The 25,439-nt window shown below is 48.0% G+C and overlaps 2 protein-coding genes across 4 annotated transcripts in view; both read right to left on the bottom strand.

Moving 5' to 3' along the window:
* LOC144687278 (src substrate cortactin-like) overlaps positions 1 to 4,986 on the bottom strand; it is a 59,554-nt gene extending 54,568 nt beyond the window's left edge. The window contains exon 1 of one of the 2 annotated variants that reach the window (XM_078553137.1): positions 4,781 to 4,986. The gene's annotated coding sequence lies outside the window, so the exon portion shown is untranslated. The remainder of the gene's footprint in view (positions 1 to 4,780) is intronic. The other variant, XM_078553138.1, reaches the window with a different exon arrangement.
* Positions 4,987 to 9,398: 4,412 nt separating this feature from the next.
* Positions 9,399 to 25,439, bottom strand: part of LOC144687279 (golgin subfamily B member 1-like) — a 58,510-nt gene continuing 42,469 nt past the window's right edge. For both annotated transcript variants that reach the window (XM_078553140.1, XM_078553139.1), the window contains exons 15-23: positions 22,977 to 24,924; positions 20,362 to 20,540; positions 19,262 to 19,397; positions 18,484 to 18,621; positions 16,427 to 16,591; positions 13,858 to 13,955; positions 10,979 to 11,113; positions 10,107 to 10,215; positions 9,399 to 9,671 (exon numbers count right to left, since the gene is read on the bottom strand). In XM_078553140.1, the coding sequence (XP_078409266.1) occupies positions 9,540 to 9,671; positions 10,107 to 10,215; positions 10,979 to 11,113; positions 13,858 to 13,955; positions 16,427 to 16,591; positions 18,484 to 18,621; positions 19,262 to 19,397; positions 20,362 to 20,540; positions 22,977 to 24,924 (3,040 nt within the window). In that variant the 3' untranslated portion in view covers positions 9,399 to 9,539. The remainder of the gene's footprint in view (positions 9,672 to 10,106; positions 10,216 to 10,978; positions 11,114 to 13,857; positions 13,956 to 16,426; positions 16,592 to 18,483; positions 18,622 to 19,261; positions 19,398 to 20,361; positions 20,541 to 22,976; positions 24,925 to 25,439) is intronic.

The following is a 25,439-nucleotide window of genomic DNA, read 5'->3' on the forward strand; positions in this document are numbered from 1 at the left end:
AAGATTTTTTTCTGTGTATCTTTTATCTTGTGTGCTTTTTTCTTTTTAAGAAACAATTTAATTCTTCAAAGTTTAAAAGTTATCACTGGAGCCCTGTGCTTTTGTGTTCAGTAGCTTGCCCTCCTCACTCCTGCAGCACACACAAAAAAATTACAATCAGCTGAGATGGATTTCAATCCGAGATCTGGCGTGCTCAGCATTAACATCAGCTGCACTTGTAACAAGTTATACAGTGAGTGACCCCCACCTTGCTGGTGAATGATCCTTTCTCTTTTCCAGCCTCTCCCTATCTTTCGTAAGCTTTCCTGTCGCCCTTGAGTTTACCAATTTTAATTGGCTCTCACAAGCCTCCCCTTTTGCTCCTCGCACACTGTAAATCTTCTCCCGCTCCAGGTTCTTCATCCTCCCACATCTTCATCATTGAAACCAAGATTCATCATCTTCGACTCACTGTTCCTATGCACGTCCAACGCCCCATGCTGCTCACACCCTCCCACAGAAACGTGACTCCTCCATCACAGAACCTCAATGCACAGATACTATGTAACTTTCCCCATCTTCCCTTTCTTGTACAAGGATGAGCAGGAGTTCACCTAACTGCTACATTCTGGTGGACCTCAGCTGCAGGCCTCCTCTTTCCAGCTCTTGCTTTGTGGGCCTATGCTTCCTAATTCATGGTTTATTCAATATATTTACATGCGCTCGCAGCTCCAGCTCCTTTTCTTCACCTCAATCTCTGCACAAAACTGAAATGAATTGCTGAAGTTTTCAGGGCTGATTCATTGCTAGACTCCAAACTGAACTTTGGCCTGCCAGCGAGAATTCTCAACCTACCAGGGTCAGAAGCCCTTCCCCGATCCTGTGCTGCTCCTCCCACAGAAATAGAGTAACTTAAAAAAACTAAACGTTATTCAACAGTCAGACCTGTGATTCAAGATCATTTCACAACCCCACCTCCACCCCGAGCCTCCTCGCCAGCTCTACTGTGTAGGTGTAAACAGAGAACAACTTTTCTAATTCATTGTCTCATATTGCTTCAGTAAGAAACACTCTTGCCACCTGTTTTATTAATTGGCTTGGTTAGTTTACTCATTGTACGTTTTTATTACAGTTTAACAATGGATTCTTAAGCTGACAGGATACAGGGCCTTTTACTTTTTGGTGTGCAGCAAACGAGAGCTTATTATCACACAAGGTGGAAAATTCCAGTCACAAACCGATCTATTTATTTAACCGATCATTCATTCTCCCCGGACATGGGCGTCGCTGGCAAAATCAGCATTTATTTCCCATCCCTAATTGCCCTTAAGAAAGTGGTGGTAAGCCGCCTACTTGAACCTCTGAGGTCTGTCTGGTGAAGAGTGCACCCATGGGTGCTGGTAGGTCAGAATGTTGCTGAGGTCCATTTCAGATTGAGAGCAGGGTGAGGGGTGACTGATATTGCTAATCTTGGTCATTAACACTGTCTGTTCTCTCAGGCGAGTGTCAGAAAAACAGATTATTGTCTGTTGCCCAGGTTTTAAATCAAAGCACCAGCCCCGAACTGCCCAGGTCAAAGACACCCAAAGGACCAGGTCTGAAACCCCTTCATTTTCTTAACAATAGTTAAAAGGCCTAACTTTGTACGTCTCTCTTCCCTGATGTAATCCTGATAATACCCCAGTGAATCTGCATGGCACCTTTTTCATTGTTTTTATCCTTCCTATGATCCAGTGTCCAAAACTGACACTCACTCTATATTCTAGATATAATCCCTTCAATTAGAGGCAAACCTGCAACTCCTGAGTATCCATTATTCTATATTTAAACCCCTTGATCAGACTCTAGTCTGTATCTCACTCTTGGGTATGTTTTATTCTACAGATAAAGCACAAAAACCCTCAATTAGATTTGGCCTTTAATTCAGTCTTTGGTTTTCTGTTTTCACCTCGAGGGTGTCCATCTCCTACCAGCATTGGCCAATGGGTTCTCCACTTCTTCATTGAACTGAGGCCCAATCAGTCCCCATCCCACTACCACCTTTCTCCACCCGGATGAATTTGTTATCATTGTTGAATAAATTCTCCTTTGACTCCACTCACTTCTTCCAAATAAAAGATGTTGCCATGGGAACCCATATGAGTCCCGGCTATGCCTGCTTTTTCTTAAGATATGTGGAACATTCTTTGTACTAGTCCTACTTGGGTCCCCTCCTTCACCTTTTTCCGGTACATTGATGGCTGTATTGGTGTCATTTCCTGCCCTCCCCCTGAACTGGAAAACTTCATCAACTTTGCTTCCAATTTCCACCCTTCTCTCACCTTCACCTCATTTATCTTTGACTCTTCCCTTCCGTGACTTCTCTATCTCCTTTTCTGGGAATAGATGACCAGCCAATATCCACTATAAGCCCACTGACTTCCACAGTCACCTGGTTTATAAGTCCTCCCACCCTGCTTCGTGTGAGGTTTCCATTCCATTTTTCCAGTTTCTCTGTCTCCGTCACATCTGTTCTGATGATGCGACCTTCCAAACCATTACCTCCGACATATCTTCCATATCCCTCAGCCAAGGACTCCCCTCCACCGTGAATGACAGGGCTCCACTGTGTCCATGCCATTTCCTGCATCTCTGCCCTCACCTCTTCCCCTCCCACCCAGATCCATGGTCCTTGTCTTCATCTCCCACTCCACCAGGCTCCTCATTCAACAGATCATCCTCTGCCATTTCTGCCTGCTCCAGCAGAATGCCATGACCAAACACATCTTTCCCTTGCCTCCTCGTTCAGCATTCTGAAGGGACCATTATCTCTGTGATACCCTGGTCCACTCCTCAGTCACCCCCAATACCCCATCCTCTTCCCAAACGCACCTTTACCTCTTCCCTTCCCACGCTCCAAACACTCCTCCCAGGTGAACAGCGATTCAGTTGCACTTCCTTCAACTTAGTAGATTGTATTCGCCACTCACAATACTGTCTTCTCTACATCGGGGAGACCAAACACAGACGGGGTGATCGCTTTATGGAATTTCTCCATTCAGTCAGCAGGTGTGACCTTGAGCTTCTGGTCACCTGTCATTTTAATTCTCTGGGTCACACCCACTTTAACCTCTCAGTCCTTGGCCTCCTACACTCTTCCAATGAAGATCAATGTTAGCTCAGGGAGCAGAGCCTAATTTTCTCATTAGACATTTTACAGCCTTCCAGATTCAAAATTGTCGTCAATAACTTCAGATCATAACCACTGCTCCTATTTTTTTCTGAAAGGGAGTACTGGTAATGATCCAGCTGTTGTTATTTACAACGCCTCGAGAGCCATCATTTCTTCTCCATTACCATCTTATTTTGTTCTGCATTATCATCATCATCCCTTTTGTCATTTAATTCTCTTGCCTGCCACCTTATCAGCCTCTGATTTCTTTTTTTCCCTGTTCCTCCTACTCTGTACTTGCTTAAAATCTATTATGTCTCTCACTTCTTCCAGTCCTGACGAAAAGTCATCGATCTGAAGGGATTTTCTAAGCAGGCCTGGAAACCCGATGTCTGGAAACGTTCCAGGTCCTGACCCCGTGCTGCAACTGTGCTGCTCATGAGATGCTATTCTGAACTGTAAATGTTCTAATTGGTGATGAGCTCAGCGCCACAGTTAGTGGCTCCGAGTATTAGCAGGACATGGGAGCTGCCTGCACAGCACGAGTGACAAAGGCAGACGGCAGCCATGATGGAGCCTGCCATTGCCTTGTCAAGTAGAGCAGGCAACTCCTCGGAGGCCCAGCAGCCTCAACACAATTGAGAATGTCCATGCAGTCAAATCAGAGGTAACGCGCATGATCCCGAACAAGATCCCCTAGGTTCACTTCACTAAAAAAAAAACTTTCCCTCCTCCCCACTTTAAACCCAATAGCTGAGCACTAACGTGTACCGGACTGTTTGGGTTTGCGGAATTCCCAATTTGAAAATTGGTGTCGCATCTTCCCTGACCCGTTAACCAGCTCCTCAGGGAGTTTAAAGGGTCGTTAATTGGAGGCGAGCGGGTTCCCCGTTCCCTCGCCCGCCCGCCCACCCTCACTTTACAAACTGGAGTGCGTCCCGGGACATCGGGTTTCAGAGACCCCACACCCCTCCCATCTCGGGGAACACGCTTTTTAAAATTGCGCTCACACCTGTTCTTGACCCCGCCAGCAATTGAAAGTTGAGAGGAGGATTGCAGGAAATGGAATGGACAAGGTCCAGGGCTCATGTCAACCATGGTGGATGCCAGACCTGCTGTGCAGTTTAAAAGCAAAGAACTGCGGATGCTGGAAATCCAAAACAGAAACAGAAATACCTGGGAAAACTCAGCAGGTCTGGCAGCATCAGCTGCCAGACCTGCTGAGTTTTCCCAGGTATTTCTGTTTCTGTTCTGCTGTGCAATTTTCTCTTTTTTATTCCGATTTGCATAACCTGCAGTATTTTTCAGTGGCTGGGGTCTGTCTAACTGAGTATATAGACCACTTGGACCCCTCGATTAGATTCCAGCCTGTAACACATTTACAGGAATCAGATACATACGACTGAGGCAATTACAAGGCTCAGGGATGATCAGTGTTTCCAAACTCCTCTGGGGAGAGAGGTGAAGATGTGGAGCCTCTGGTCAGGAAGGGTTTCACTCCAATTCTGGTGAAAGCCAGAATGTAGACCAGATTGCCCAACCAAGCGGCCGGCGGTTCCTCTCTCTGGGTTAAGTATTAACTCTGGGGCAGGGCTCAGCTCCTCCTGGGAGAGTTCGGGAAGTTAGGAGAAGTTTGGGAAACTTTCTTACCGGCGGCAGGGCGTTCGGGGGGGGTGCTTGGCTCTGGGGTCCCGGGACGGTTCGGCACTTGGTCCTTGTCAAGAGGTTTGGCTGTGGACGGCGGGGAGGCGCTTCGGTTTCAACCAGGAAGGGGCGCCCTCGTGTGCGCGCATCCCGCAGCCAACAACCCAAGGAGAGCCTGACATAGCACAAACATTACAAGGCAGGGCACACTCAGCTGGTCATTGACCTGGAACATTAACTCTTGTTTCTCCCTCCTGACTATTTCCAGCAGTTTCTGACTTTAGTTCAGATTTCCAGCAGCTGCAGTGTTTTTTTTTTGGGGGTGGGGGTTTATTTTTTTCTGGGGTGTGGGCTGTCACTAGCAAGGTCAGCACTTTGTTGCTCAGCCTTAAATTGAGTGGCTTGCCAAGGCCATTTCCGAAGGCAGTTAGGAGTCAGCCACATTTCGCTTTTCAATAAGTTTCAGGCCAGCTTGTGCACATTCAGGAGTGCACTGACTGGAGCTGGGAACTGTTCCCACTGGGACCAGGATCAGAAGCTGGACCAGGGGGGTGGGGGGACAGGATTCCATAATGCAGAGCAGAACAAGGACAAGATCCAGAACGAGATTAGATTCCAGGGCCCTGCCAGGATCCCAGCTCCAGACCCACACTGTGGCCATAGCCCACTCAGTCCTGGTATTATTGAGCTAGGCGGCATTGGGCACAGCATATGCCAATGCAGCTGGACCCTATAGTCACCAGGCACTCGCCCTGATCATGAGTGGACCAGCAATCCCGTGACCAAACCCCACCAACTGCCCCACCCCCACAATGATCTTTAAATTACCCAGCACCCAACAGACAGCCCACAACTTTTTACTGACTGGTATCCAGCACTACCATTGCTGTGAGCAATGCAGAAGGAGATGATGTATAAGAAGCAACCTTAGTATCCAGCACCTTCAGCTCACTTATCAGCAAGAGCCCACAGCTGGCAGAGGGACTCATTATCTTAAATAATGCACATTATGATACCATCCCCTCCCTCCCCCAAGGTTAATGCTCCACTGGGTGCAAGCCCACTGCCCAAACTCCGCTGGCTATATCCTAACTCGCACCGAGTCACATTCATCAAACAACCTCTGCTTGCTGACCTCCCATGACCTCATTGTCCACAATGCCTCGACTTTAATCCCCTACAGTTCCTCCAATTCTGACCTCTTGCACATCCTCAGTTTTCACCACGGCAGCATTAGTGAGTGGGCCTTCAGCTATAGGCCCAAGGTGCTGGAATTGGCTCCTAAACCCCCCTCTCCTCCTCTAAGATGCTCCTTAAATCCTATCTTTTTCACCAAGTTTTTGGTCACCTGTCCTAATATCTCCTTAAGTGGCTCTTGAGTATTGCTGATAAAAGAGACATCCTGTCAAAGCTTTTCATTTTGCACTCATCAGAACAGATTTGCAAGAATGCCAATTGTAAAGGGAACAATAATTTATACTGCATGAGTGTGCTGATTGGTAGAGGCATTGCCATGGAGAATGCACCAGGCAACAGTTAACTGCCAAGCTTTTGTTTAAATTCAAACCAGGCAGGTCAACCAATTGGTCAAGGCAGTGCCCTGCCCAATTAACCAGGGAATGACTGCCACCCCCAACATTTTGTTTAGTTAAAGAAGCACAATGCATGCACGTGCTCCTTCTGTCTGCAAAGGACAGGACTCGGGCCCGCAGTATGGCTCAGCTATGCCTGTTAGAAGCTACATATATTCACACAGGGCCCTGATCTTTGCAGACAGAAGGAGCATGTCCACGCAATGCACCTTTTTCAACTAACCAAAAGCTTGGGAGGTCAACCGTTACCTGGTTGATTCCCAAGGGCAATGGCCTTGATCAATCAGGGTTGATCTGCCTGGTTTGAATTTAAACAAAGCTTGGCAGTTACCTGTTCCCTGGTACATTCTCCATGGCAATGTCTCTACCAGAGTCCACCTGCCAACCAATCAGCACTCTTCTCATGCAGTATAAATTGTTGTACCCTTCACAATTGGCATTCTTGCAAATCTGTCCTGATGAATGCAAGATGAAAAACTTCGACAATGTCTCTTTTCTTCAGCAATACTCAAGTTCTGTACTACAAAACTATTTATGTGGCTCTGTCAAATTTAGTTTGATAATATCTTTACAAAGTGCATGTTGTACTTCATAGAAGTTGGTTGTTTAGGTTTTTCATAGGAAGATGGAATGTGATCTCCTAAACACCAGGAAAAATCCTGGAGGTGCAGGAAATGACCTTACCTTATTCAGTCATCATCAAACAAACAGAGCAAATATCCTCCCAGAGACAAGCAGAGACAGGCTACATATTCTCAGGAGGACACTCCCTCTTACTGGTGCTCAGGCATGTCACACACACCAGAAGGATTGCTGTAGAGATATGTCATAACCTGCACAGGGTCCACTGAGAGCAATGAAACAGCGCAGGATGTACCTGGAGGTGTATGAGGGTGAGGGAGAGTGCGAGTGCTAAGTGTGGGGAGGACTGTTGAGCAGAGAAGGGAAGCATGGGCAGGAGAGCAGAGATGGAAAAAGGGATGAGCCAATTCTGGTGAGGATATAAATGCAGCTATCTTAAAGAATATAAAAAGAATGGCGGTGATTTTGGGTTTGACTAGCCCCAAATCCTTAGTTGCTAAGCTAACAGTGAATGCAAAGACTGAGACTCATCAGTTTGATTTCAAAAATATTTTATTCCAAGCCATACATGAATGTTTTGGTCATTGACGTTCCTCCAGCTCCCCCTCCCCCACCATTCCCTTGGCTAATTTCCATTCCAGTGCTGTCGATAGCTCCCTGATCCCTCTAATACTCAGCGCCAACTCACTTTGTCCACAGACATGAGGAAAAGCGGTGTCAAACATTGGCAAGGAGCTTGATCACTGGCAGCCATCTTACCAACTGCACTAGGGTCCATCAACAGCCATTTTATCCATTGTGCCTGGGAAAGGAACACATTATTCATCTGATTTGCATAATATAAATAGACAATCTATTAAATTAAATGGGATCGTTTGTGATGAGCACTGGCCTCTCATTCACTGTACAGAAGTAGAAAATTCCCTCAGTTGTGGAAATATTTACTTATATATATTTTATTTATAAAAAGTTCTGATTTAAACTCCTTGTGATTTCGCAGTGTTATAAAGTTTCACATTAGAAGGCCAAAAGTCTGCCCCCACCCCCACCCCCAAACTTCAGTTTAAAACAATGATAGAACATCCCATGACATGAACCTCCCCACCATTCCATAACTTTGCTGCCTTGCTCACAAGACCAGCAGCTGGCCATCCTCACGTCACCCGGGTTTGGGGTAGCTCTCAGGACTGTGACAGGATCAGGATACCGCCCGGGATCAGCTGCCCTCTCTGGTAGCTGGGAGGGAGGGGGGGGTTGCTTTGTCACTGTGCCCTGGTCGTCACACACCACCACCCCCCCCACCCCCCCTCCCCACCCCACCCACCCAACCCAGGGAGAATGGCAGCCGCCAGCAGACACCCTATTCCCAGGCTAATCAATAACCAGGCATTTCAAATTTACCCACAGGGAGAGCACATGTCCTGCCCTTCCCACTACTACAACCCACCCTGCTGACAATCTCCAATCCCACCCACTCCATACTCCCAGGCACGTAGTTAGGAGTCAATTTATCAGGGACCAGAAAGATCCCAAAGATGTGCTGCAAAATCATGAGGAGTTCAAATGAATAAAGTGTAAACGTATAGTAGGAAGGCACTTGTCAATCAGCTGACAGGCAGCAGCCCTGGGACTACACCTCAGGGCAATGCTAAAAAGCTGAAACTGGTAAAAAATATATTTGGTTAGTGTGTCCAGTACACCTGAACGAAAGTGAAGCATCCCACCTGTTGTACACCTTTGTAGTACCCTGACCAGCTGCTGTATATTACCAGAATTTCCCTAAATCTATCTACATATCTAACTGAGAGCTGCAAATTCTCTCTCTCTGCCTGCACTACAACTGGACCTGCTGGAAAGTGTCTCACTTTGGTTTATTCTCTCCCCCACCAACTTCATCTTCTCCTTTCCTGGGCGATGAGATCTGAATTGTTGCGGAGCGTTGTACTTGTTATATTTTATGGCATGGTTGAGTCCCTTCCCCATCAAGTGGGTTGTTCCATCGCCCTGCAGCTATCTGTAGTGTTATATATGGTGCAACACCACCACCTACTGGAACACAGCCAGTACTGCAGATCACTTTCAGCACCTAAATTCTAGCAGTAGGAATGTGTGTAGAATTGGAAAAGGCTATTGTGCTTCACCAGAGGGAGTAATCCCTCCTTGAGAAAGGAAAACGGGTAAACATTTTAACCGTCAGACATTTACATGAGGAGGAGATCAGAGCATATGGCAGCAGTTACACCCTTCTGAATCCTCACAGCCCGATCTGTGCATTATGATGGGCCAATGTGATCTGATCCTGCCAGTCACAATCTAGGATGAGGCCCAAGATCAGCTCCCACTCCAGTACCATAAAACATCAACACTATCACCCATCATTCAAAAGCAGTAAACCAAATACCCCAAGCCAAAGCAATGCTCTGCAAACAGGGTTAAACATTCATGGAGGAAAATCTCATAGAAAGCAAAATAAATCCTCAGCTCCAGGTCCAGATAAAGCTGATGCTCTCAGGATGAAGTGCTGCTATTGGACTCTGTCAGCTCACAGTCCGCAAGTCCCATCCGGTCCTCAGCATCAAATTTCCTGGAGTTTACAGATTCCCTGTGAAGCACAGGAGAAACAGGACGTGCAGCGCAATGACATACACGGCAAACAGCAACTTGGTCCGAGATCGGCTGTGAAGCAGAGAACAAAATGACCTCACTCTGGAGCCCCTCCGAGTCTGAAGACAAAAAGAATACAACAGATTAGAACCAGAATCAGCACAAGACACAGAGTGAGGCCAGCAGGGGCCGGGCCACAGTGAGGCCAGCAGCAGGGAGTCTGTTATCAAACTGATACTGAAGAAAGGGATGTGTTACATCAGGGGGAGGGAGTGCGTGTTCCTATGGCAGAGTGGGTTGTGGGGGGAAAACAGGAGAGAAAAAGCATCTTACATTGGTGGGGAGGGGGTGGGTGGAAGGGTGTAACACCGTGGGGTGGGTGTTGGATGAGTGGTACATGGTGGGGTTGGGGGGGGGCGGGGGGGGGGGGGGGGAAGGGAAAGGCGTTACACAGGGTGGAGGGGTTACACAGGGGGAGTGGCGGGTCTAGCTCCAGGGATGGAAGGGGTCCGAGCGTTCTGAATGTGAATATCTTCTGTACAGGAGATTCTGACCTTGCTGGGAGTGGCACTTTCCGGTAGGTCTATCAGCATGGAATGCTCCTCCAAAGCAGAGGCATTGAGGTGCCGCTCCTGGGCACTGACCCACTCGCTCAGCTCCACACTGAAAGGAAATAAATATGAAATGCAACATATCAGTACCGCAGCTTCTTCATATCCGAGATCCCACTACACGGCTTCTCTAATGTCAAACTCTGGGCAGGTTAGTGCAACGGGCTCTGGAATGTTCCTGAAGAACTAAACAGCCAGCAGAGAGAGACAGACAGGAGGTGGCCATTCAGCCCCTCCAGCCTGTTTCACTATTCAATTACCATAGATCATGACCGACCAGATTTACCTGCCTTAGCCCCACATCCTTTAATATCCTCATCCAACAAAAATCCATCAATCTCTTTACATTTTAGTTGAACCTTATCTCCCACAGCTTTTTGTGGGATTCCAGATTGCCACCAGCCTGTGTGTGAAAATGTGCTTCCTGATTTCACTCCTTAATGTCTTAGTTTTAATTTGAAGATTGCACCTCCTTGCTCAGGGTTCCCCCATCAGAGGGGGAAATGAAAGAAAGGCGATGTCTAGAGACACAGGGATAGGGTGGGATGCAGGGATATGAGGAGAAGGTGGGTTGATGGGGTGTAGGATATGGGGAAATGCTAAGCAGTTGTAGCTGATCATTGAAAATGGGACAGATTTGTCTAATCAGCTCCCCCCATTTATAACATTTTGCTTTTAAGTGTCTATCAGCCCTGAGATGATGTCTTTTCTCTGTTCACCTCAAGCCCCATTCTCTCTTCCCTTTTTAAATGAATTCCCCAATCTCTCTCTCCCCATTAAATATTATTTAAATTGTTCAGCCATTTGCTTCTTACCTTTTGAGTCGATGCTCTGCTGACAACAGGGCTTCCTCAGCAGCCAATCGTTTTTCCCGTTCTTCAGCCAGCGAACCCTCCAATTGGTTCAGTTCTTGCTCAGTTCTGTCCTGCGTCTGTTTGGCTTCAATCAGCCTGAGAAACGCAGACCAAAAAAAACAATAGTTTTCACAGGAACTTGGGAATGCAGGGGCAGGAAGATGCCCATTCTGTCATTTAATTAGATCGTGACTGACTTGCACTGTAGCTCCACCCAAAGCAATGGTCCCAGGCCCCTTCATACACTTGCCTAACAATGATCGCTCAATCTCAGTTTTGAAATGTCCAACAGGTCCCCCCAGCCCCGACAGCTTTTTGGAGGGCAGAGTTCCAGATTTCCATGACACTGTGTGAAGGAGTTTCCTGACAACACCTTGAAAGGTTTAGCTTTAACTTTAGGGTTATGCGCCCTTAATCTGGACTCCACACGTCCAGAGAATCCTTTATTCATTTTGAACACTTCTATTAGATCAGCCCTTAATCTTCTGTGTTTGAGGGAATACAAGTCTAGTCGATGCAGCCTGCTTTCAAGAACAGTATCTGCTCCAACAAATGCCCCCAGCATTTATTGCTCCTTATCTCCGCTGAAGGTGGTGTTATACTGTGATACAGATCAATTACTACAACCCAGCATCCAATACATTTCCCAGAGCCAATCTTCATATGTGACCCTATAACCCAGAATATTTCCGGATTATTCCATCACTGACCACATTTCATACAATCACAAGCCTCATCTCTTATCTACACAGGAGTCACTGGTTAATCGATAGCAATGGAAAGCAGGAACTCCAAGATCCCGCACCCCCTCGCCACACACACTGCACCTCCCACCGCCTCCCAGCCTTCCCTAACCCATAGGTGCTGAGGCCAATTATAATTTCCCTAACTGTTAGTTGGCCATTGCATTAATCTAGGGCCTTCTGGTCTGTGTGAGTCACTTTTGCACTAGGCAGTGCCTCCACCAACTGAAATACTGAAGTAGTAGGTTTGTCTGAATACACATAAGGGCAAAAAGAGCCAGAAGTCAATTCAAATACAAGCATTCTATGTGATTGATTCAAATGGTAATCTAAAAGCTAACGAAGCTGTTTATACTGTCCCATCAAACACTCCCAGGGCAGATACAGCATGGGATTAGATACAGAGTAAAGATCCCTCTACACTGTCCCATCAAACACTCCCAGGGCAGGTACAGCACAGGGTTAGATACAGAGTAAAGCTCCCTCTACACTGTCCCATCAAACACTCCCAGGAAAGGTACAGCACAGGGTTAGATACAGAGTAAAGCTCCCTCTACACTGTCCCATCAAACACTCCCAGGAAAGGTACAGCACAGGGTTAGATACAGAGTAAAGCTCCCTCTACACTGTCCCATCAAACACTCCCAGGAAAGGTACAGCACAGGGTTAGATACAGAGTAAAGCTCCCTTTACACTGTCCCATCAAACACTTTGGAAAGTCACAGCAGGCCGATCACATCTGACAACGGGCATCCTCCCAGAATGCTAACTAACCTCCCTTCTTTTAGATGCTAATGCACCTGCTGTGTTGCTTCCGGCACTTTCTCTGATTTCTGATCTCACTGCCGCCCACTACCTTTCCTGATCGCAGAGCTGAGTACACTTTAGAGAGATATTCAGAGAGGAAGTCAGGCTGCAAAAACAAGCAGCCTGTAATCAAAACAACATTTAAAAATGGGGCCTGCAGCAGTAGAAAGAAATTACTTCAGTGGGGGTTATTTGTCATGGTTGAGAAATTGAAAAGCTATTTCAAAATGGTCATAGATAATTTTATATTAACAAGCCTACAGGAGGGAAATCATCAGGTGCTCAGAAGCATCAATAATAGATTCCTGAAGGGGAAAAAAAATTACAGGGAAAGAGCAGGGATTTATCAGACAGCTCTAAAAAGTGCTGGCACAATGGGTCAAGGGCTCCTTCTGAGCAGTATCATTCTATAATTCTATGTGGAAGCAGTCTTTGAACATTTTTAAGGCAGAGCTAGATAGATTCTTGATAAGCAAGGAGGTGAAAGGTTATCGGGGTAGGTGGGAATGTGGAGTTGAGGTTACAATTTGATCAGCTATGACCTTATTGAATGACAGAGCAGGCTTGACGGGCCGAGTGGCCTGCTCCTGCTCTCAATTCGTATGTTCATATGAATTTGTACTGGGAGCTTCAAAATAACATAAAATGAATAAGCCTCGAGTGGATGTCGAGATCAGAATGATTTCCCTCAGAGTAATAGGTACAAGGACCAACTGCTCTTGTGTTTATATAATCCCTTACATCAAATAAACGTTCCATTTCAGTCTGATACCAGTGGTAGAGGTTACATGAATTATATATAATTCACAACAGAGAGAAAGCCCATTCGACCCAATTAGTTCATGTCGGCATTTATGTTCCACTCAAGTCTCTTCCCATACCCTCTTCATTTCTCAATTCCCTCCTCCCTCATAGCCTGATCTAGCTTCTCCTTAAATGCATCTATACTGGTCACCTCGACCACTCCCTGTGGCAGCAAGTTTCACGTTCTTACCACTCTTTGGGTAAAGATGCTTCTTCTGAATTCCCTATCTGATTGTTCTTGGTGACCATTTTACACTGAAAAAGGCAGGAAAATCGTGCAGCAAGAGGTGGACCCACACATGAAAAGCAAATGTTGCCCACATAACAAGAGTCCCAGTGTCCCACTACAGTTGTCCACTGTGTGAAGGGTGGAGAATTTATGGTCTAGGACATAACTTGTCAGATACCTGCAGCAAAAACTGGTTCAACTGCCATTTTGCAGCGCAGAATCAACCCAAGGATGAGAGGCTCCGTTACGGTCATTACCTTTGCTTCAAATGTCTGAGTTCCATTTCCTTGACCTGCTCTTTGTTTCTGTCCTTCTCCTGTGGGCCACCAGGGGCAGCATCAACCATGGGGTCTGCCTACAGATCAAAAAAACACAACCATAGACAGCGGTCAAGACAGCACCCAGAAACACCAAGCAGCACTCACATATCTAACATTACAACGAATTACAGTTACTGGGAATGAAATACAGCTGGAAGGATTTGGGTCATTTAGATATATCTCAGAAAGTGTTACAGGCTGGAATCTACTTGAGAGGTTCAGGAGAGTCTATATATAGAATACAGAATAATAAGTACAGGGGTGAATCCCAGGCTAGGACCTTTGTCAGGTTTCAATTTTCTCTCTTTTCCAACAATAACTTCTAACAAATCTAGCGATTCAAGACTGGGCATCCATGAGGCGCTGTGGGCCATCAACAGCAGCAGATTTGTACTTGAACACAATCTGTAACCTCATGGCCAGGCATATCCCCCACTCTACCATTACTATCAAGCCAGGGGATCAACCCTGGTTCAATGAAAAGTGCAGGGCATGCCAGGAGCAGCACCAGGCATATCTAAAAATGAGGTATCAACCTGGTGAAGCTATAACACAGGACTACTTACGTGCCAAACAGCACAAGCAGCAAGTGATGGACAGGGCTAAGCGATCCCACAACCAATGGATCAGATCTAAGTTCTGCAGTCCTGCCACATCCAGTCATGAATGGTGATGGACAATTAAACAACTTTGGAGGAGGCTGCTCCACAAATACCCCCATCCTCAATGATGGGGACGCCCAGCACATCATTGCAAAAGATAAGGCTGAAGCACTTTCAGCCTGAAATGCCGAGTGGATGATCCATCTCGGCCTCCTCTGGAGGTCCCCAGCATCACAGATGCCAGCCTTCAGCAAATTCGATTCACTCCACAAGATACCAAGAAACAGCTGAAGGCACTAGGTACTGCAAAGGCTATGAGCCCTGACAATATTCCGGCAATAGTACTGAAGACTTGTGCTCCAGAACTTGCCACGCCCGTAGCCAAGCTGTTCCAGTACAGTTACAACACTGGCATCTACCCGGCTATGTGGGAAACTGCCCAGGTATGTCCTGTACACAAAAAGCAGGACAAATACAAGCCGGCCAATTACCGACCCAGCAGACTACTCTCGATCATGAGTAAAGTAATGGAAGGGGTCATCAACAGTGCTATCGAGTAACCTGCTCACTGACGCCCAGTGTGGGTTCCGCCAGGATCAATCAGCTTCTGACCTCATTACAGCCTTGGTTCAAACATGGACAAAAGAGCTGAACTTCCGAGGTGAGGTGACAGTGACTACCCTCGACATCAAGGCAGCATTTGACATGGTGGCATCAACGAGCCCTAGCAAAACTGGAGTCAATGGGAATCAGGGGGAAAACTCTGAGTTGGAGTCATACCGAGCACAAAGGAAGATGGCTGTGGTTGTTGGAGGTCAGTCATCTCAGCTCCAGGACATCACTGCAGGAGTTCCTCAGGTCGTGTCCTCGGCCCAACCATCTTCAGCTGCTTTATCAATGACCTTCCTTCCATCATCAGGTCAGAAGTGGGGATGTTCACTGATGATTGCACAATGTTCAGCACCATTCGCGACGACTCAGATACTGAAGTAGTCCATATCCAAATGCAGCAAGACCTGGACAATACGGAGGTTTGGGCTGACAAGTGGCAAGTAACATTCATGCCACACAAGTGCCGGGCAATGACCATCTCCAACAAGAGAGAATCTAACCATTGCCCCATGACATTTAATAGTATTGCCATCACTGAATCCCCCACTATCAACATCCTGGGGGTTACCATTGACCAGAAAATGAACTGGACTAGCCATACTTGGCCATAAATACTGTGGCTATAAGAGATCAGAGGCTAGGAATCCTGTGGCGAGTAACTCACCTCCTGACTCCTCAGAGTCTGTCCACCATTTACAAAGCACAAGTCAGGAGTGTGATGGAATACTCTCCACTTGCCTGGACGGGTGCAGCTCCAGCAACAATCAAGAAGCTGGACATCATTCAGGACAAAGCAGCCCGCTTGATTGGCACTACATCCACAAACATTTACTCCCTCCACCACCGATGCACAGTAGCAGCAGTGTGAATCATGCACAAGATGCACTGCAGGAACTCAACAAGGCTCCTTCAACAGGACTTCCCAAACCCATGACCACTGCCATGTAGAAGGACAAGAGCATCAAACACATGGGAACACCACCACCTGTAATTTCCCCTCCAAGTCACTCACCATCCTGACTTGGAAATATATCGCCGTTCCTTCACTGTCGCTGGGTCAAAATCCTGGAACTCCCTTCCTAACAGCACTGTGGGTGTACCTACACCACGTGAGCTGCAGTGGTTTAAGAAGACAGCTCACCACCACCTTCTCAAGGGCAATTAGGGATGGGCAATAAACGCTGGCCCAGCCAGCGACACCCACATCCCGTGAGCGAATTCTAAAAAAAAATCATTCAGAACTGGCGATTAAGCTGCTAATTCCCCCAGTTCCTTATCCTTCTTTCACTCACCTTTTCCTTCTCATCCAACAGATCTGTGGAAGTCTGCAACTGTTGTTCAAGGGTTAGGTGACGTGCCTGTAACTGGTTCAATCGATGCTGTGTGTCACGCAGGTTCTGACCAGTTCCCCGCAGTTGGGCAGAGAGTGCAATCTTCTCCTCAAACACCAGGGACATCTGTCGATGGAACAGACAGGATGAGGATGGGAAGTACAAGATACATACATCAAGGAACACAGGAGCAGGTACTGGGCAAGGATGTTTTCATCTTACCTTTGTAGAGTCCACAACGTCAAACTGTACATGCTGGAAGCCTACAGGTCGAGTTTTGTAATTGAATTGAGCAGTGCTGGCAAGGCTGGCATTTCTTACCCTCTACCCATCCTAACCTGCTTTGAGAGTCAGCTTCTTCAAGGGAGAGGAATGGGGTGAGAGTAGGCACCATCCGAAAATGTGGATGAGATTCAGCTTGTGGTGGGTGGGGGAGTCGGAATGGGGAGGCATGGGGAAAGAGAGAGAGCGCTCACACCTCCGTCCACGACGGGGGGGAGGGTGTCCACGCCTCCAGCCGCGACGGGGGGAGAGGGTGTCCACGCCTCCAGCCGCGACGGGGGGGAGAGGGTGTCCACACCTCCATCCGCGACGGGGGGGAGGGTGTCCACGCCTCCAGCCGCGACGGGGGGGAGAGGGTGTCCACACCTCCAGCCGCGACGGGGGGGAGAGGGTGTCCACGCCACCAGCCGCGACGGGGGGAGAGGGTGTCCACACCTCCAGCCGCGACGGGGGGGAGAGGGTGTCCACGCCACCAGCCGCGACGGGGGGAGAGGGTGTCCACGCCTCCAGGGAGAAAGGGGGAGAGGGTCTCCACGCCTCCAGGGAGGGAGGGGGAGAGGGTGCCCACACCTCCAGGGGAGGGGGAGAGGGTGCTCACACCTCCAGGGGAGGGGGAGAGGGTGTCCACACCTCCAGGGGAGGGGGAGAGGGTGCCCACACCTCCAGGGGAGGGGGAGAGGGTGTCCACGCCTCCAGGGGAGGGGGAGAGGGTGTCCACGCCTCCAGGGAGAAAGGGGGAGAGGGTGCCCACACCTCCAGGGGAGGGGGAGAGGGTGTCCACGCCTCCAGGGGAGGGGGAGAGGGTGTCCACGCCTCCAGGGGACGGGGAGAGGGTGTCCACGCCTCCAGGGGAGGGGGAGAGGGTGTCCACGCCTCCAGGGGAGGGGGAGAGGGTGTCCACGCCTCCAGGGGACGGGGAGAGGGTGTCCACACCTCCAGGGGACGGGGAGAGGGTGTCCCCGCCTCCAGGGGAGGGGGAGAGGGTGTCCACACCTCCAGGGGAGGGGGAGAGGGTGTCCACACCTCCAGGGGAGGGGGAGAGGGTGTCCACACCTCCAGGGGAGGGGGAGAGGGTGTCCACACCTCCAGGGAGAAAGGGGGAATGCGGCAGCGCCAAAAGCTTGTATTTATATAGCGCATTATTATAGAGTGCAATAAAATGTCCCAAGAAACTTCCCGGCAGCATTACGAAACAGAATATGACACGAAGCTACAAAAGGAGAGATTAAGCAGATAAACAAAATCTTCGTCACAGAGGTAGGTTTTCAGGAGCGATAGGAGAAGCTACTGCAGTGAATGGAACCAGGTGAGCATTCCCACCCAACGCAATGACAGAGGAGAGGTGTTGGAGGATGACAATGTGGTCACCGCTGCCAAAAGCTGCAGAAAGGTCAAGGAGGATGAGGTGCGATTGATTACCCTTCACACAATCAAATAGGATGCTATTTGTGACATTGATAAAAGCTTCTTGGTATTTTAGCAGGGGCAGAAAGCGGATTGTAATTTGGAATTTTTGATGAACTGTCAGCATTTGCTGTAATTAGCCCTCTGAATCTGACCACAACTTCAGGATTTAGCTGAAGTGCAGATGAATGTGGCAATCCTGAAGTTATAGTCTGTCATTCATTGGTTCACCACAGGCTCTGTTGAGGACTCCCACAGCAAATAGAACAGACATGTGAGGAAAATAGAAGACACAGAACCAGGATAAAAACAAATCTGTTTACAACACCCACCTTGCTGTTGAGTTTCTGGATGCGAAGTTCCTTCTGATGGAGTTCTTTCAGGCTGTTGTTCAGCTGGGCCTTCAGCTGGCTGTTCTCTGTCTGCAGACCTTTAAAGGTCACACCAGGGTTAACTGCCTCTTCCGGTGCCTGTTTGACAGATTGTATTACTAGAATTATATTCTTTTGGTTAAAATGTTTTGTTCTCTGCCTCTATATGGTGCGGGTCCAGACCTCGGCTTGGATTGTTTCCTTGAGACTCCCACCCTGTGCCAGAATCATTGGCACAAATCACGCCCCATCAATTGGGGGCACAGGATGCAGCATCAGCTTCCTGCTGTCCTGCACTCACTCCTCCATGGTGTAATTCCCATGTCTCCTCTCCCCCTTGGCCTTGCTGGGAGCCAGCTAACTCTCAGCAATTGTTCCAAATGATCTTCCATCATATGAGAATCCAGGCAGCCAATATCACTGCAGCACTCGAGGACATCACAGACAAGGTTGGTCGTGGCTAATGCCCATGCCCACAAGCACAGTGGGAGTCACAGCATGATTAGTGGGAACCCAGGCTGATTTTAACCCAGCCTAGCTCACACTGGCTGACGAAAGCTAAAACTCCCATTCTCTATCACTGTCCAGGGATGGATGCTGGGACCAACTTGCTCCCCATATCCTAAAGAAGGTGTGAAAGAGGAGAAATAACGATTTTGTTCCTGAGTTAGCACCATGCAGAGTCTCAGGTCAGCAGCAACTGTGAAAATAAGATGGTATAGCTGTAAAAACCAGGTACCTGCTGGGTCACCTTCAGCCTTAGCTCCTGGCACAAGCTCTGAAGCTCTTGGATCTGTTTGTCCTTATCTGACACAGCAATCAGGTACTGTTCTTTCAGCCTCTCACATTGCTTGGTAAAAGACAACTTCTCAGACCTGCAACACAGAGCAACAAAGTAGCAGACACACACACACAACACAGGGCAACAGAGTACACAAAAAAAGACAACACAGGGCAATAGAGTAACATACGTGCGCAACGCAGGGCAACAGTTCAACACACACACAACAATCTCACACATACGCGAACACAGGGCAACAGTTCAACACACAATCTCACACACATGCGCACAACACAGGGCAACAGTCACACACGCACAACACAGGGCAACAGTCACACACGCACAACACAGGGCAACAGTCACACACGCACAACACAGGGCAACAGTCACACACACACAACACAGGGCAACAGTCATTCACGCACGACAGAGTTACACAACACATCTCCTATATTTTTGAGGAGCTGTGGGAGGGTGATATTGGCACTGATTCAGATTGACCCCTCCTCCCAACGAACGCTGTCTGTCAGAAAGTATTGAAGATTGCTGCCTCCCATCCAATGCTGCCTGTGGGACATGCTTGGGCCAGAGATGCTGCTGCTTTCGCCTATACAACAGATTATTGCACTTCAAAGTAATCGATTGTGTGAATTATGCAAAGAAGTTTTGAGGACTATACAAAAGCAAATTCTTCCTCGTGAACAATAGCCATTTTGGAGGTGTTTTGCTGCTCACGGCTCTGATCTTGGGCCAGCAGTGATTAGATTGAGCTTGGGAATGACAAGACGTGACTGAGGCAAGTGTGAGCCAATAACACTGACAGAAAATAAACAATCAAATCTTAACGAAAACAGAAAATGCTGGAAACACTCAGCAGGTCTAGCAGCATCTGTGGAGAGAGAAACAGTTAACGTTTCGAGTCCGAATGACCCTTCTTCTCTGAGAGGAAATGTCATACGGGCTCGAAACGTTAACTTTGTTTCTTTCTCCACAGGTGCTGTTAGACCTGCTGAGTGTTTCCAGCATCCGCATTATTTTGCTTTTAATAAAATATTAACCTTAGCTGTCCCAGCTCGTCCTGGCAGGCATTGCGCTCTTTCTTCAGTTGCTCCTGGGTCTCTTGGTAATCGGCTATCTGTTGGTTTTGGTCTTCGAGCTGTGTCCGGAGCTGTGACAATTCAGCCGTCTCCTCCCCAATCTGCATGTACTGCTGCTGCAGGCTCTTCATCTCCTTCAGCTGCAACCAGAATTTGGAAAGTTCAACTGCAGAGATACACTGGGGAAGAGTAAGCAGAGGGCAGAACACCAACATAGGAACAATGACACTGGGATGAGGGTAAGGAGGGAGAAGAAAAAGGCATGTGAGAGTGCAAGACCCCAGCATAGTAGAGTGGACTGGGGACAGAGTGCAGGACCCCAGCACAGTACAGTGGACTGGGGACAGAGTGCAGGACCCCAGCACAGTACAGTGGACTGGGGACAGAGTGCAGGACCCCAGTGCAGTACAGTGGACTGGGGATAGAGTGCAGGATCCCAGCGCAGTACAGTGGACTGGGGACAGAGTGCAGGACCCCAGCACAGTACAGTGGACTGGGGACAGAGTGCAGGACCCCAGCACAGTACAGTGGACTGGGGACAGAGTGCAGGACCCCAGCACAGTACAGTGGACTGGGGACAGAGTGCAGGACCCCAGCACAGTACAGTGGACTGGGGACAGAGTGCAGGACCCCAGCACAGTACAGTGGACTGGGGACAGAGTGCAGGACCCCAGCACAGTACAGTGGACTGGGGACAGAGTGCAGGACTCCAGCACAGTACAGTGGACTGGGGACAGAGTGCAGGACTCCAGCACAGTACAGTGGACTGGGGACAGAGTGCAGGACCCCAGCACAGTACAGTGGACTGGGGACAGAGTGCAGGACCCCAGCACAGTACAGTGGACTGGGGACAGAGTGCAGGATCCCAGCACAGTACAGTGGACCGGGGACAGAGTGCAGGACCCCAGCACAGTACAGTGGACTGGGGACAGAGTGCAGGACCCCAGCACAGTACAGTGGACTGGGAACAGAGTGCAGGACCCCAGCACAGTACAGTGGACTGGGGACAGAGTGCAGGACCCCAGCACAGTACAGTGGACTGGGGACAGAGTGCAGGACCCCAGCACAGTACAGTGGACTGGGGACAGAGTGCAGGACCCCAGCGCAGTACAGTAGACTGGGGACAGACTGCAGGACCCCAGCACAGTACAGTGGACTGGGGACAGAGTGCAGGACCCCAGCGCAGTACAGTGGACTGGGGACAGAGTGCAGGACCCCAGCACAGTACAGTGGACTGGGGACAGAGTGCAGGACCCCAGCACAGTACAGTGGACTGGGGACAGAGTGCAGGATCCCAGCGCAGTACAGTGGACTGGGGACAGAGTGCAGGATCCCAGCGCAGTACAGTGAGATGGGGGATGGCAATACCTTTCATTCCTCCCACAACCTAGGCTTATAGAACATAAACTTGCAGTCACCTGGCAATTACTTTGTGAATCACCTGATCTCTCTCCTATATTTCCACTTTTGGCATTACAGAGCTGCAATTTTAGATTTTCAGATTTTGTTTCTTTGCCTGAATCTGACTGAGTAAAAAAAATGGTGTGTATTCTGGCGCTTGTGTCATGAGGAAAATTGTTTTCACGCAGCAAGTGGTTAGGATCTAGATTGCACTGCGTGAGACCGTGGCAGAAGCAGGTTCAATTGAGGCATTTAAACGGGAATTGAATTATTATCTGAGAAGGAAGAATGTGCAGTTACAGTGGCATGGGGGGGGGGGGGGGGGGGGGGGGGGGGGGGGGGTAAAAGGCACTCGGTGAATTGCCCCTTTGGACAGCCAACATAGAGATGACAGGACGAATCAGCAAAACAAGGTAATGGTTCAAGGAGGCGGCTCACCCCACCTCACAGAGCAACGAGGGTTGGGCAATAAATGGCCAGCCCTTCCAGCAGCTTTCATACCCTGAGAACGAGTAAAAAAAAGAATTTTAAGTAATTCACAAATGTTTACAAACACCTTCACAATGTTTAAAATGAAAAGAAGCTGATGTGCTTTCTTAGATCGTTTCCTCCCTATCTCCATAACCTCTTTTAGCCAACCCTCTGTGTCTCTCTAATTTTGGCCTCTTGCACATCCCCGACTTTAATTGCTCCATCACTGGTAGCTGTGCCTTCAGTTGCTTGGGCCTTAAGCTCTGGAATTCTCTCCCCAAACCTCTCCAAACCACTGTCCTCATTTAAGTTGCTCCTTAAAACCTATTTGGCCAAGTTTTGGTCACCCATCCCAATATCTCATATGGCTCAGTGTCAAATTTTGTTTGTTAACGTCTCTCTAATGTGCCTTGGGACATTTTACTACACCAGAAAGGGAGTGATGATGTGATGATGCCACGGAAGGATTTGAGCACAAGGATGATAATATTAAAATCAAAGTTTTGCTTGACTGGGAGCCAATATTGGTCAGTGCACACAGTGATGTGTTGACCGAACTTGATGCAAGTTATGCTACAGGGAGCAGATTGTGGATGGGAGGTAGCTGGGGGGCACAGTGAAAAGTAGGAATCGACAAAATAAATATTTTCAAGCCATGAGGGAAGTCCTCATGTAAAACGTACAGTGACAGAAATCATAATTACCAGTCTATCTCGATCATTCTGCAAAGAAGACAGAGCGTTTCTCAGACTCTGCACTTCGCTTGATTTTGAAGAGGTTGGTGCAGAACCCTGCTTAACTTCATGAACCTTTTTGCTTTTGGCTACTTCGTCCAACAGTCTCTCCCTCTCATCTTGTAGTGTTGTCACAGTCTTGGAGAATGCTTTTAGTTGATTGGCTGAGCCTTCTAGTTCCAAGGTCAAATCATGCACATCTTGCTGTTTGGAAGACAGCTGCTTACTCAGTTCATCAATGCGGGCCTGCAGATTGTCTTCAATGGTGCTGCTCTTCATAGCTACCAACTCTGAGGATAGACGATCCTTCTCTTCTGCCAGGTTATTGCAATTGGTTTCATATTGGGTTAGCTCTTGGCACAAACCTTCGCTCCTGCTCTTCTCTATCTCTAACTCAGATATGTACTTCCTCTGTAGTTCCTCAAGCTGCACCAGAAGATGGTCTCGGTTGACTTGTAAGGAACTCATGGCTTTCCCAAAAGACAGATTCTGCGCCTTGAGTTGGTCAACCTCTTCAATCGATTCCCGTAATCTCTGTTCGGTCTCCATGAGGTCCCTTGCCAGTTCGGCCACTCGCTCTTCCGCCGTTTCTGTTTCATTTCTCATGATGCCGGCATTATGCTGCAGATTCTCAAGTTCCTTTTCATACTTGGTTTCTGTGGCACGGAGCCGATGCCCAGTTTCCTCCTCGACCTTGACCACTTTCAACTCAAGCTCGGCCACCTTTTCCTGCATGGAGGAGAGATTGGCAACCAGTTTTTCCACCTCTCCTGTCTTCTCATCCAACTGTTGCTGAAGCACCTGAACAGGCCCACCAACTGTTAATCTTTCCACTTCTTCCTTTAGCTCACCCATGGTTTTCTCTGCCAGCTGCAACTGTTCCTTCTGATTCTGCTTCTCTTCCTTCAGAGCTTTGTTCTCCTGACTGAGCTCCTCTGAACTGTTCTCTACTTCTTTTAACAGCTTCTCAACATCAGCTTTCTTGTTCTCTAACACTTTAATTCTCTCGAGCTGAGTTTTTAAAAATTGCTTGTGCTGAGAATCCTTCATGGAAATCACCTGGTTCAGATCCTCCCTGTATTGCAAGAGCTGTGCTTTGAGTTTGGCGTTTTCAGAGTTCAAATCATCCTTCTGCGCTTGCTGGCTCCTCAATTCATTCTTGAGTTTGTTGTTCTCAGTGGCAGCTTCCTGAATCAGTTGATCTTTTTCTACAATCACCTCAATGTGTTTTTGCTCGAGTTGTTTGTAGTCACTCAGAACTCTCTCCCGGTCATCCTGGAGGGAGGCCATAGACTTTGTGAAAGACTCCAGCTTTATCTTGTGCTGCTTTAATTCCTCTTCAGTTTTCTTCAGCTTTGCATCCAGATCTTCAGTTTCTTTCTGCAGCTTTCTGATTGCTTGCTCTCCCCCTGATTTCTCTTCTTCCATCCTTTGAACCCGACTTTCCCAACGCCCAATTTCTTCAGCATGCTGTTGCTGGGTTTCACCGATGGCGTTGGCAACAGCCTCCTCTTTAGCTGCTAGGAGAGAAACAATCTTCTCCTCCTTCTCTCCAGTCTCTTTGTGCAGCTGCTCGGTTAAAGATTTGGAGTTCTGGAGGTCAGACTGGAGCTGCTCACAGGTTAGCAGGTAATTTTGCACCTCTGTCTCTCGTTGCCTCAGGTTTTCCTCCAGGTCACCTTTGGCTTTCTCAAGCTTCTCAAGGGAGCTGTTCAAATCAGCAATCCGTTCTCTCAGGCTCTTAGTTTCTTCTGTTAGTTTCAGTAGTTCGTTCTGAGAATCCTTGTAAAGCTTCTGGTATTCTTCTGATTTTGAGTAAAGTTGTTGGTTTTCGTCCTCAACTTTTTTCATCATCTGCCTGTGAACCTCTTCTTCAGTCTTGAACTTTGATTCCCATTCCTGCTCACTGTGCTCCAATCTGGAAAAAGAATCCACAATATTTATGCATGGAAGCAAAGCTAACTTAAACATTTCTGCAGAGCTTTACAAATCCACTAACTCGTAGGGCTCCACTCTCAGCACTTTATAAATGACCAACTAGGAGGATGGAGTCAGCCCAAAGTGACAACTCTTACTTCATCCTCCTCCTCTCCTGCCCAAAAGAAAGACAGTATCCTCGTTGCCTCTTCTAAATATCTGAGGTAATCAAAAACAACCAACATTAAACAAATTCTGTTTCAAATAAAGTAGGCTCCTATTTATACAGATGATCACACAAGGCTTTGGCCTGCTACCTATCATCTATCTAACTGGATCAAGTGAGCTCTTTTAAAACATAAACGGACAGCTTTCACCAAAAACAGAAATACATTTGTATGTGCTAAATTTCCTATTGCGCTCATCTCTACAGTGAGAGATATGGGATATGGGGAGAGGGCAGGAAAATGGAGTTGAGAAAATGGGCTATCAGCCATGATAGTACTGAATAGCGGA

Source organism: Cetorhinus maximus, chromosome 12, assembly GCF_964194155.1.
Source record: "Cetorhinus maximus chromosome 12, sCetMax3.hap1.1, whole genome shotgun sequence".
Taxonomy (NCBI): domain Eukaryota; kingdom Metazoa; phylum Chordata; class Chondrichthyes; order Lamniformes; family Cetorhinidae; genus Cetorhinus; species Cetorhinus maximus.